Here is a 13,921-nt window from a genome sequence, read left to right as displayed (position 1 = left end):
TAACAAATAAGAACAGAATGAAAGAAAAGTCCCTTATAGTTGAGTCTAGAAGCATGGGAAGGGATAGAATGCAATCACAAGTCAACTTGTTCTTTCATTCAACAAAGGTGCTAGGGGCTAGACATGGAACTCTGTGGAAGAGAGCTTGTTGAACAAGAATCGTTGATAAGACAAGAGCCCTTGAAAGGACCCACGAAGGGCATATTTTAGCCAGGAGTTCCCCATGCAGTGATCTAAATATGCACTTTTTTTTTTCAGCCTTGGTTTCCTATCTCACAAGTACAGGAGTGTTTACTGCCTTTCTTATCATTCTCAAATGACAATAAAACAAGACCAAGCTTTTTATCATCTCCACTAGAGCCTTATATACAAGATATGTGCCTCCCATCAAAGGCCCAGATAAAATCCTGAACCCCTTCATAACCTCTTCCTTTAAAAAATAAAGAAAAGCAGCCATTTCTATTTAGAATAGTAGTTCTCAACCCTGGCTGTGCATTAAAAATTACCTGAGGAGCTTTTAAAAACACGTAGATTGCTTTTTCATTTCCCCTCTACTTCGTAAAATAACCATGGCTACTATTAATTGAGGACATACTTTACACCAGGCATTGTGCTATCCTCTATATGAATTTTCACATCGGACTCCCACAACCAACCTCCCTATTTTACAGAAGCAGCAGTGAGGCTCAGAGAGATTAACAGCAGGAAGATGGCTTGTCCCCTATGCTGACAGAAGCTTGCTGGCAAACTGCCCTCTTAGCAAATAACTATCATTAGAGGAACAATAGCTATCAGAGGAGCAGGAATATTTGCCCTCCTTCCCTGGTCTGTTTTAGCCATGAACAGCATTTAAGGGCCGCCATATTGATGGCTACAAGGGACTCTGATACCTACTATTTTCTGCAGGCCTGTTTGTTTTGTTTCCTATCAGCTTATTCTAGAATATCATGGGCACAAACAAGATGAATGCAGAGGCTTGCTGCTTTTCAAATAGGTTGCTCTAGATTCTCTTCCAGGAAGGAGTGGTGTAGAATTAAGGTGACTGAGAGCATTCAAAGCCCCAAGCTTTCTCCACAGCAAAATACAACTGATTCATGACCGGGACTTACAAAGTACACAGACAACATCTGATAAAATACACATTTATTAGAAATTTTTCAGCAGCATCATTTCCAGTTGCTTTTCTAATCAAAGTACATTTCAAAGTAATTACAATCAGCACTCAAAATATGAACAACAAATATTTTGAGAACTCAGTAATAAAATAATCAGTAGTACCTGTTTCATCCGTTCATCCACTCATCCATTCATTCATTATTTAACAAATGTGCAATATTAGTAATAGCACAGAGAGCCAGGTTGTAAATTCCTGCCATGGTTCCTGTTGTGGAGACTATACCAACTATTCAAGAGAAGAGCTGGAATCCAGGCATGGTGGCTCCCACCTGTAAGCCCAGCTACTTGGGAGGTTGAGAACGGAGGATCGCTTGTGGCCCAGAGTTCAAGACCAGCCTGGGAAACACAGCGACACTTCATCTCTAAAACACAGTAATATTAAAGAGAAGAGTTTGGCTGTATAGTACATTCTGATCCAATGTACAGATGTAGCCAAAGGACCTAAAAAGGCTCAATAAGACTGGTTTTCCCTTTCTATTCATGTTCAACTTAGGAAATAAATAGTCATCATAATGATATTTTCAGAGAAACAAAAATCCAGTGGAGGCTTGGCTTAACTGGTATTTGTTTTGCACCTTTCTTTATGAAGACACAGATTTGGTTTTAGTAATTCAGCTACCGAGCTCCAGTTGCTAGAGTAGGTGACCTCCTGAGATGTCAGGCAAGGGCGGAAATTGCTCTAGGGCCCATCAAGCAGAAGAGCTCATTCAAATATATACAAACTCAATGCAGGGCACTTGCAGTTAATGGCATGGGACTTTCTCACAGACATTACAAATACAAATGTTGACTCGGCAGCTTGTGAGAGAACACATATGAAACAGAGTGGTCTGTTTAGACAATACAAATATGCAGAAGGGCCAGACTGAATTGCTTTTCCTACCTTCTGTATTATCTGAGGTGACTACAGTCAGATCCACATTTCTAAACAACACATAGTGGCTTCTATCAATACAACTGTTAATCAAGTTGACACAGACTCTTGAACATTAGTTAAGTGCTGATGTCCTATAATGGGCTCAAGAGTGGGACCTGGATTCCATTCCTGGGTAATATTATAGGAAATATGAGTGGTACCTCTTCTTCAGACATGGTTAAAGACTCCAAGTCAATTCCTTTTCTCATTGGATCATTTTCTATAATGATCACCACTCAATTCAGCAGACACTTTTATTAGCAAATTCAGTAATAGGATAATCTTTCCAAAATTTACAAATGTACAATATATTTATAGTATTACCTTCAGACAGCTTCAGTGCAAAGATATACATATAGTACATCGTGATCATTATTTGTAAAAATAGGAGATGGCATAAGTAAAAAAAGACACATAAGACACTTCCAACTACAGGCAGACAAGGAAAAATATATTTTTTAATAAAGTACTGAATGTTAACTTTTCTTCATCCGTTTGTAAAAAATATATGTGCAAAAGTGTGTTTCTAATTATTCCCTAAGTATCTGGTATAGCTATACCTCTGAGTCTGCTTTTACGAGATTGGCAGTATCTTTAAAAGTGTCTTCTGTTGGAGAATAGGTTGGAGTTGGGTCTTTTTTCGGAGGAGTTTGAGCAGAGAGAGAAGGTGATGGAGGTGAGGCCGCAGCAACACTTTCCTTTGGTTCGTTCTCCATCTAAGACCACGACAAAACAAGAATCAGTCATTTATTTCTCCAATGTGACTAGAAACGATTTTTCACAAAGAAGTCTAATTGTGGCCAGTCTGCTCAGAATAATCTAAGTGCATGTCCAATTTAGCCAAGCAAATTTCTAAGAAAGACTATCTGTGCTAAGAAAAATTGTTAAAAATTACCTCTGCATAGATTGGATTTTCAAAGTTGGTAGTTTGTTTCGGTTTTCGTTTGAAGATATTCCATTTTGTCACCTAAATGAAAAGGGGAAAACAAAAAACTTTCAGTAATGGAATTTTTTCCCTTTGTCTAGATTTTAAAATTTCTTCTCACTGAAGGACAAAGCAATTTGGGACCTAAGACCATGTGATTTCGCCCAAGGAGCAAATAGTTCAGTTTTTCCTATGGCCCTTAACAGTAACTGAAACTCTGAGCTCTTTATCTAATAATTTCAAAATATTTATTTGATTTGAAATGTACAGTTTACAGAATCTGTACCATAGTATCCACAAGCAGATGACTCTGGCTATTTCAGTACAGAGCAAAAAATAAAACACATGTCAGACATGGTGGCTCATGCTTGTAATCCCAGCACTTTGGGAAGCTGAAGTAGGAAGATCGCTTGGAATTCAAGATCAGCCTGGGTCACATAGTGAGACCTTGTCCCTGAAAAAAATTAAAAAATTAACCAGGTGTAGTGGTGAGTGCCTGTAGTCCCAGTTACTTAGGAGGTTGAGGTAGAAGGATTGCCTGAGCCTAGGAGGTTGAGGCTGCGGTGAGCTGTGATCGTGCCACAGCACTACAGCCTGGGTGACAGAATGAGAACCAAACTCAAACAAACAAACAAAAAACAGAGACACACAAGATGCATCTGGAGAAAGATGTTTCTGGGCTACCTGAAAATTGGAGGGGAAGTCAAATTGTAACTCTCATATCCTAAAGTAATGTCTTGATCTTTGGTCAGCTCAAGAGCATCCCGTCTCCCTTCATTCCCTCCTGCAATCCTATTCATGGTAATAACAAAAACAACTAACATTTATTGAGTGCTTACCATGTGTCAGGGATTACTCTAAGAATTTTATAAGTTTCTGATTTAATTTTCTTAACCCTTTGAAGCAGATACTCTTATTATTCTTGTTTTACAGATGCTGAGTCACAGCAAGATTAAATAACTAAATTCGAGGTGGAAAAACAGGCAATGATTATTCAGAGATCCTAAACTGAAGAGCCCCCAGAGAGTCACCCTTGACCACGGCGAGTGGCACCCGTCGTCTGTTGCACTGGCCAGAGCTCTGACCACAGGAGTCAAGGGGACAGTCTCCTCCCAACAGGAACTGAGGTAGCCCACAGATTTTATGTGGTGTTGCTTGCCCTCTGAAAGCAGGGGACCAACATGCGGAGGAGTGGGGGGTGGAGACACAGGGCTACAGGAGAAGTAGAAGAGGTCATTCACTTTAACCCACATTCCAGGGAGTGCTGACTCTGTACATGGCATCACTAAGAAGAGGATGAAGACTTTCAGGCCACGGCCCTGTCTCTGGGCACTCATAGTTAAAGGGAAGGACAAACCTCATACAAGTCACTGCTTCAGAAGGGAATGGTCGCCTGGAGTTAGGCCAGTGCTACCAAGAGAAATGGGGTGGTGACTCTCATTTTTACTCCTTGGGAGATCCCATACATATCAATGCAACCTTTGGAAAATAATAAAACTGAGTTCCAGGCACTCATGATCTTAACTTTTAGGCCTTAGAGCATATTTGCTGATGAAGGATACATTTGTGAGACCTCGACTGCTTTTAAGCCACACAGGCTTCATCTCAGTTCCCAGGAGGCAACAAATACAGAAAGACGCCTAGATATACCATGTAAGACAAATCTCAGAGGGTCTTAGCCTCAACTGCGTTTAAAAAGTATGAGGAAGAACAAAAGTACTACAAAAAAAGATGAGCAAGGACTAAAATTGGTGAAGATCTGCTCTCACTTGAAAGAGCCTTTCTGTGTTCATCTTGTTTCAGATGATGGATATTCCAGTCAAGTCACAGGTTCCCCACCAATTCCCCTTCCTGCTCAGGCTGGGAGATATCTCTATCTGTGAAGAGCACTCGCCTTGAAATGGACTGAGAAAAAAATGTTGAGAATATAAAATAAAGCTGGCACTGACTTGGGATTGACTCAGACGTGGGGGACTAAATTTATGACATTCAAGCATTCAGGTGTGTGTGGAAAACTAATCTTCAAAATCTATTTTTAATGTTGGTTAAAGAAAAAATTTAGTTCTTTGGAAAATGAAAATTTTTTTCTAGATAACATTCGTGTATGTGTGAGAGAGAGAGAGAGAGAGAGAGAGAGAGAGAGAGTGTGTGTGTGTGTGTGTGTGTGTGTGGCAGAAGGAATAAATAATTAAATATGAAAAGATGAACAGAGACGTTGATATAAGCTCTTCTTGTTAGCAGCAAATTCGTTCAAATTTTATTTTGATCCAAACAAACAGAACAGGAACCAATGTCAGAGGTGGTTCATGGTTAGAAAGCTAATGAGATTTCCAAATTAACCTTGCAGACACCAATGTGTTTATAGATTACAAAATGTAAGAAATAAGACTTGTACACAATGGTAACATTTCTAACTGCCCTTAGACTTTTATTTCTTTACACTGCTTCACAAAAGTGATCATAGAATATTAGAGCTGAGACATTCCAAATCCTAGTGCTCTCAAGTGGAAGTGTGGGCACACGCACATGTGTGGGGAGGTGATTTCTGGGGCCACACTGAATTGAGAAAGACACAACTGCAATTTAGTGGACAGGGACCACTGAAATCCCCTGCAGCATACAGGACAGTTTTGCAGCACTAAAAACTGTCCCGTCCAATATGCAGATAGTGCCCCAGTGAGGAACATTATTGAGGACTCTAGTACCCAGAGATAAAACAGTTTGTCCAGAAACAGATAGTTACATTTGAGGTAGATGTATATTTGACCTTACAACTAGTGATATTTATACATTAATACTGAGTTTTATGTCAAACATATTTATCGAATTTCTCTCTACCGACCAAATAGTCTACAAATTGCAGAGGGCCTGGAGGCATAGTAGAAAAGCTCCATCTAGTGTTCTTTTATTATTTTAATTTCATCATGCCTGGTACATCGAGAGCAATAATGTTTGTAGTAAGATTGGTTAGACAATGAGATGATGGATGATGGACAGATGCACAGATAAAGAGGGTGTAAACTAGGGCCATCTAGTGGTAATCATAGGTAACAGCAGAAGAGCTAAGAACAAGACACATAAGATGCACGCTGTAGAAAAAATCGCATCACACAGAGAAGGGCGTTTTATATGTATCATTGACACAGTGAAATCTTATTTATACTAAGTCGATTTCTCAAATTAAATTTCCCTGGTCTGAAAATACTGGATTCAGAAGTCTATTTGCTCTTTGGGTCATGGTCTGTCACGTTACAAGGAACATTATTCCCAACTCAATTTTAGCATGTAGCTTTATTTGGTGGAAAGCTTTTGAATCTATAATTTAAGTACTTTTGTTAATTGCCTACAGACCGTGGGATCTGTGAGCATGTCAGGGTCTCCCTAGTTTGCTTAAAATCAATAACAACCCAGTCATTTCAAATCCCACATCATTTCAGTAGTCAGCAACTGTTACCTGAGTTCCATCAGCACCCTGGGAAGTTGGCTTTGTCTCTGGAACTATCTCAGCTGGGTTTATGGGACTTCCATAATTCTTATTTTCCACATTTTCAGATACAGACACCTGTGGACACATTGGAGGCCCTTATTCAGTTTTGAAAGAATTCAGTAATAACTTTTCACTGAAGTTTGTCATTGACACTTTGGTTCTTTTTACCACCTTGTGTTCCCACAGACATTGCCAACAATCATTTTTATTATATGAGCCTACCCAGTAGCTCACAACTAAACACCACTCCCATCTCCCTAAAACCAAGAACACCAATCACGAAGTCATCTCATGCCTTAGTCCTAGGAGGCAAATACATCCCTCACTGGTCACACTTTCATGTCTTAATAACAAGTTCTACTGTATTCTCTATACCTCCTTATTCCTAGCATTGACAAACATTTTGGATAAAAGATACTCTGTTTATATTTTAGCAGCAAAATGCTAGAAGAGCATGAATAATTCTCCAAACTCATTAGTTAACTGAAAATCCAGTCTTTGGCTCTTAAAAATTTCTTTGGATTTTAATAAATCCTATCTTTGAAAATTGATAATTTCTAAGACTGCTAAAAAGAAGCTGCATTTTTGGAACAATGGGCATAACAGAATTAATATTCCTCTACCTATTTTTCTATAATATTCATATAATTCACAACACATACAATTATTCATATAATTCTTTCTTAAGTCAAAATTATCATGAATATATAATAAATGACAAGGTTAAAAACTTATTCCTATTTCTATATTTTTACATTCACTGCTTTGTTTCTCCTCAAGCTTGGATATGTGCTTATGTTCATGGCCTCATTTTATTTCAAGTGAGAGTGCCAAATGAAATGTCAAATCTGTTTTACCATGTGATTAAAGTTTTGCTATCCAGCTACTTGAGGATCAAGTGAAATGTTCTCAAGATTCAAACATTTTTGATATTAAGAAAGCTACTTACAATATAAATATTTCTATCTTATATATACTAATACGTGCCATACCTTGAGTTCAAAAGAAGTTTAGGCATTAACAATGAAAGTTATTTATTATCACTGAGGCCATAGATGTTTTGACAGCAGATGGAGGTTCACATGTGGCACATGCTGGAAGTGGTTCTGGGGCTATTGATGCAGACCTACTGGAAAGTTCTTTCTCTTTATGCTTACTCCTTTCTCACCTCCCAGCTCTTCTTCAAGATGGCTGGGTATGAGGGATGCACCAAAGGAAATTCAAATAGCTGCCCATCAGCTTTGTACTTTTCAGAAAAATATGGGAACAGCAAGCATACAACAGAGACACACAAAAAAACCTAGAATTATCTTTTGGGGGTGGCCTTGTAGTATAGGCTTCCACTGCTAGGTGAGTGTTCTAGGGAGCCATCAGCATCAGTGTACCAGCTAGCGTCAGAAGCTGCATTCAGTTTCAATGAAATTTTTTGGAGATTCTTTCAGCACATTTGCCCATTACATAATGGGTGATTTACGAGCACATTTGCCCACACCACGCTGAGTGTTCAGCAGTTTTTGACCAAAATAGCATGATCCCTGTGCCCCATCCTTTCTATTCACCCAATCTTGCCCTAGCAACTTTTTTTGTATTTCCCCGGATGAAAAAAGTCCTACAAGGAAAACATTTTGCCAATGTGAAAGAGGTGGAACAAAAATTGGAAGAAGCACTAAAAGGCATCAAAATTATGAATTCAAAAATTATTTTGAACAGAGGAAAAAGCATCTCAATAAGTGTATTGTATCAAACGGGGAGTACTTTGAAGGTGAAGAAAGTTTAAACACATAAGAATGAAGGCACGATTTTTTATACATAAATTCCAGGATTTTTGTGCCCCCCCCCCCCCATTGCAGTAGGTCTCTCTCTTTAACTCACTCAAACCACATGCTTATGATACCAGTTAGGACCAGAGAGTGTGCCCAGTCTCCAAAATCCCCATGTAATGACCTAACAATCCTTCATTCATTCATTTCACAAGTATTGATAGACAACCTGTGGGGTATCAAACAGTGTGTTTATAGGCCTCTGAAGGGATTCAGGTTTCTTGCTCTGACACCACTCAGATGAAAAGGTTCTTGGTCAGCGCCCCAGCATGACTGCCACACCTCAACAACTGTGCTGCTGATTGTGTTCAGGTCTTATGCCCTTGGGTGGGTCCTGTTACTGCAGATAAAGCTGAGGCAGAGTCTGCTCATCATGCTACCTTCCCTCCAAACGGAAGGAAGGTTAGGAGAATCCAAGAGGACATTACTCAATAGAACAAGGTCCAGCAACAGCAGTAACTGAAAGAAAGGCCTGTATGATTTCTCACCTGGGGTGGCTGAACCACTTTAACAGAACTGTCTCTGGCAGCATACATTGGGTTTTCAAATATTATGGGCGGCTTCCCCATCTCCATGACAAAGTGTTCACTCTAGTGGGGGAAAGAGAGAGAGGTCACACCATGCTAATCTGGTTCACACACAGAGGAAGGTGCCCACCTCACCCCTGGAGGCATGTTGGGTGCTACACCAAAGTTACCCAAAACAGAACTTAAAACAAAAAACAACGCCAGCAAAACATAAGGCCTCCAAATGGCAAATCATTATTTAAAGTAACCTACACACACTAATTCAGCAACTCAAGGAAAGGGAAACACTTTTTCTATATGTAAATTACCTCTATACAGCCCCTTATTATAAATAACTCACTTAGGGATTGGGTCTGGACAACAGAGTAAAGGATGGTAGTAGAAGAAGAGCAAGATGAATAAGCAGAGAGGAAAAGAAGAAAGAATGGATAATTTTACATTGTCAGGCAAGGCCCAAAACGAAAGATTTAGGGGATAAACATAATACTGAAAGTGGTTTTCCAATACTGATTTCTGTGTGCCAAGATTGTACCAGTCTCCTCATAAAGTATGTCATTTGATCCTCACAGGGGGCATTATTATGCCCATTTTACAGATGGGGACAGTAAAAGTCCAAGCTATCAAGCTCCATACCTATTTGTCGGTGGCAGAGCCACAGCTTAAACCAACACTGACTTAAAATCGCTGTTGATTCTGTCATCACACATTGGTGAAAAAATAAATGACACTAGGAAAAATATAGTATTCTACTCCTTTTATGCATGCAAAATATCATCGAATAAAAACAAAATATTATGTGCTCTCCACCTCTCCCACAAAAATCCACAAAACTCTTTAATATTCCAATTAAACTTAAGACTGTTTATGATTCCAATTCAATAGTGTGGCTTAGAGCAGGGGTAAATTTCAATTTTATTATTAATGTTTCCAATGCTTTTAGATACCCTTCTGCAACAAACTTAATGTTTCTTAATTTGGCCTGTACAGTACAGACTTTATTCCGAGAGGTCTACTTACTGTATTTCAATATTTTCTAGGAGAATTTTATTCTTTATAAAAAGTGTTTCTTTTATAAAACAGTAAAAATGACAACCTTCAAATAATCATTTTGAAGCCACACTCACCATTGCCATTGATCTGTCAATATCAGACTCAGGCCCAAAACCAGATACTCCAACATCCATGTTAACATCTGCCCCTGATCTGAAGGTCACCCCGTTTCCATTTTCAGAGGGCTTAACAAGACTGCTTAAGCTGGAAGGAAGCAACCAAAACGGTGTCTTATTATTGAAAAATGAAAAAGAAAGAAAGAAAAATCTTTTTGCAATAGTATCCTTTTCTCCACATCACTAAATCTTATTTAAATGAAATGCTCAATTCTCACTCTAAATTTACACATGTCAAATATGTAGTAAGCTCCCTTAGGCCTCTGGAAGTGCTAAAGCACATTCCCGAACCCTGAGATCTAAGAGAGAACCAGCCGGGCACTTACAGGAATGAAGCCCAGGCTGACCTGAACACCTGCCAGTGGGCACAACCATTTGGACTATAAAATGCAATTTGTTGCTCAGTAGGCAAGACTGTTTGGAGTATAAAATGTAATTTGTCTCTCAGCCTTTAGAGAAGTGCTCAATTAGGAAGTTGTGATCTGAAGTGACTGCTTTAAATCCTCACTATTTTTGTTTCTGTAAAACAGGTGAGCTTCGTATTGGGCTTTTTTAACTTAAAAAGAGAACTAAGTTATTCAGGGGATCACAACCCACAGGCTTCGAACTGTGGGTTCAAATGTTCCAATGTTCCACACAATGAAACTGACCTTGGCAGCTTGGGCAGGGCAGGCAAAAGGGAGCCCGTCCTCCTGTAGTGGAAAAATGCAACAATTGCCAGAGCCCCAATTATGATGATCAAGAGGATTGTCAAGAGCGCAGCTACTACCGCTGTAAAAGAGGAAGAGAATCAAACATATCAACCCGCAAGAGCCAACGAACTCAGGAGAAGCTGAAGGCCAGAACCATTCCCACTTCAAAGACTGAGTTAAACAGAATATCTATGGCAGCATTCGCTGTGGGAACCGTGAGCTTTTCCATGTTGCTCATATTCTTAAAACTTACTTGTCCCTGGAGGCATGCCTTTTGAAAACGCTATTTCACAGTATTTTCCAGTATAGTCACTAGGACACCTAAAAGGAAAAGGAGAATCATTGGCTAGCTGTTGCTTTCCTAGGCTTCTACTGCAATTTTTGAGCCACGTTCTGAGGTAGAGAAAGCTTTAATTGAGTAAATTACATGTTGAACAGACAATGTATCCTGCATGGCCTTTGTCTATTCTGCCAAGAATAAACAGAACAGTGATCTGACTTTAGAAATTCACTTTCAATGGAGTAGCTGTGGCAGCCACAGGGTCAGCGTCGTCAAATTGGTTTCCAATCTAGACAATTCTTTTTTTTTTTTGAGTTGGAGTTTCACTCCGTCACCCAGCCTGGAGTGCCATGGCATGCTCACAGCTACCCCAGCGTCAACCTGCTGGGTTCAAGCAATCCTTCTGCCTCAGCCTTCTAAGTAGCCAGAACTACAGGTACATAGCTACACACCTGGCTAAGTTTTGATTTATTGTAGACATGAGGTCTTGCCAAGTTGCCCAGCCTGGTCTTGAACCCGTGGGCTCAGGCAATCCCCTTGTCTTGGCCTCTCAAAGTGCTGGGATTACAGGCTTGAGCCACCATGGCTGGCCCAATCTAGGCAATTCTTAGAGAGTAAAAAATGGAAACTATGGCCGTGTGTTCTATCCTTTTATATACCTTCATTAAATACTTTTTAAAGACATCTGTTTATCTTGCTCCATGTTACAGCAAGAAGAGTAATCTTCTTTCCAAATCTCTAGCCCAGTCTTTCTGCTTGTCGTGGATGCCATGTACTAAGGCAGCTCTGCTGACAGCTGTTCTCCCACTATCCTACTGTCATTAACAATACCAGGCGAGCAAGAAAATGCTGTTGCCATTTCTCTAACTCCCCAAAGTGTGGTCCAAAAATCCGTGGCATCACCCGGAGCTTGTTAGGAATGCAAAATCTTTGAGAATGAAAATAGGCATTTGAATCAGTCTCCCAGGTGATGCGTATGCAATTATACCTTGAGAAGCACTGCCTGGGTTCTCTGGGACTTCCTCAAGGGATGGCAAGCTGGATAACATGTAAAAATTAGTGAACTGGCAAGGTTCCTATACTTGTTTTCCTGGCTATTTTAAGGTCTCAAATTCCCCCAGAAGAGGCAAGACCTGCAGCTCAGACACATTCAGACTTACTTGCATTTGGGGAGTTCATTCTCATCAAAATAACAGCTTCCTCCATACATACACCTGCATGGGGCGGGCATGGTGTTGGGAAGTTCGATGGCTGCAGAAAAGGAAAGCCAAGCCAGTGTTAGTCAGCCATCCTCAGTGGAGTACTCACACCTGAAAGCCTGCCCAGGGGGTTTGGGGGGCAGCTAATTAGTCTTAACCTTCTCTCTCATCTTCTCTCTCAGTCACATGAATTTTCTAATCAACAATAAAGTCTTGGAGAGTAACATACATTTATTAGAAAGAAAGGGGCCATTTTTGCAACCCCCGCCTCAAAACGGTGGCAAGATGCTAGATCCTAGAGCATATATTAATAGTTAAAAGAAACTCGTGGTAAAAAAAATTTCTTAAGATGTTCACATTCTCACTTGAAGTTTTCAGAATTCTCCTCTGTGAGCCCAGTTAAAATCAAGGGTTTAACGTAAGCACACCTTGAAGCTTCAGTTGAAGGCACCAAAGCATCAGTGATCAATCTGTCAATAGACAGCCACATAGCTACAGACACTTGGCTATTTGATCTCCTCATTTTCAAAGTCCTCCAAAACTGCCTTTACTCTGGGTCCCTCCTCAGGTTCAGCCCCTACACATGCCCTGGATGTGCCCGATGGGTCATGAGATGCTTAATAAGTATGCATATCACATGAATATTTTGTTTAAGAAGATGGGATGCTCCTCAGACTCAGGCCTTCCATTTGAATCTCTATTCAAAGTTAACTTTATCAGAGAGGCCTTCTCTGAACACTATCTAAAGAAGCAACCCCACTCATACCATCAGCATGCCTCTTACCCTGCTTTAGTTTTCTCCATAATACTTTTACCACCCCCAACATATGATATATTTATTGGTCTCTCTATTTACTGTCCTATTAGAATATAAGTTCAATGAATGCAGGGGATCTGTTTGCCCGCTTGCTATTTCCAGTACTTAGAACAGTGCCTAGCACATAGTTGGCACTCAATAAATCTATTGAACTAACTGTTAGTTAATATACCAAACCAAGGCCCTAAATGGAATGACCACCTTCATTGGAGTGCTTACTTTGGTTACAGTTTTTGTGCACAAGAAACTTAATATAAACCACTTGGCAAAAATTTTAAATGAGAAAAGTAGTAGTTGAGATGACAACTTGGACGACATCTCTCCTACAATGAAAAATTGCAGTGAACCTCAGTCAGAACAGTCCACCTCCAGCATAGAACAAATGAATACCAGCAAGAACTACCTAGTGCATAGAACAAATCTCAAAAGCTTGAAATTCTCATTTTGTTCAAAATATTAGAATCTTGCCAATATTTCCCTGGGAGTAGGGGAAGAGAGAAGGAAAGTAGTTTCCTCTCCTTAAATTCATTCCCCAAACCAACCAACTTCTCCACTCCTTATTTAACCCCTTGCTCCCCCTGGTGGTAGAAAGTGATGACACCTCTTTATTTCCCCATCAACTATAACTGAGGATGGCCCCAAAGATGTGTCATACAATGGGCCCATTAATAAACTGGAAGATGATTTTTTTTTTTTTGAGTTGGAGTCTCACTCTGTCGCCCAGACTGGAGTGCAGTGGCCGCTCCCGGCCACCGCAGCCTCGGCGTGCTGGGCTCCAGTGATCCTTCCACCTCAGCCTTCCGAGTAGCTGGAATTACAGGCATGTGCCACCACGCCCAGCTGATTTTTTGATTTATTGTAGAGATGAGGTCTCACTGCCCAGGCGGGTCTCGAACCCGCGGGCTCAGGCAATTCA

The 13,921-nt window shown here is 40.1% G+C and overlaps 1 protein-coding gene across 1 annotated transcript in view; it reads right to left on the bottom strand.

The window, feature by feature from the left end:
• Positions 1–2,332: 2,332 nt before the first annotated feature.
• Positions 2,333–13,921, bottom strand: part of LOC103275444 (low-density lipoprotein receptor-related protein 2) — a gene marked incomplete at its 5' end in the record, with an annotated part of 74,785 nt that continues 63,196 nt past the window's right edge. Inside the window, 8 exons of the mRNA XM_008072848.2 lie at positions 2,333–2,808; positions 2,988–3,059; positions 6,472–6,579; positions 8,813–8,914; positions 9,976–10,105; positions 10,668–10,788; positions 10,963–11,030; positions 12,150–12,240. Coding sequence (XP_008071039.1) covers positions 2,647–2,808; positions 2,988–3,059; positions 6,472–6,579; positions 8,813–8,914; positions 9,976–10,105; positions 10,668–10,788; positions 10,963–11,030; positions 12,150–12,240 — 854 coding nt within the window. The remainder of the gene's footprint in view (positions 2,809–2,987; positions 3,060–6,471; positions 6,580–8,812; positions 8,915–9,975; positions 10,106–10,667; positions 10,789–10,962; positions 11,031–12,149; positions 12,241–13,921) is intronic.

This window comes from Carlito syrichta, unplaced genomic scaffold (assembly GCF_000164805.1).
Source record: "Carlito syrichta isolate Samal-C Ts95f unplaced genomic scaffold, Tarsius_syrichta-2.0.1 Scaffold315469, whole genome shotgun sequence".
In the NCBI taxonomy this organism is placed as follows: Eukaryota; Metazoa; Chordata; class Mammalia; order Primates; family Tarsiidae; genus Carlito; species Carlito syrichta.
Note: the sequence above shows the minus strand (reverse complement) of the source record. Positions and strands in the feature narration are given on the sequence as shown.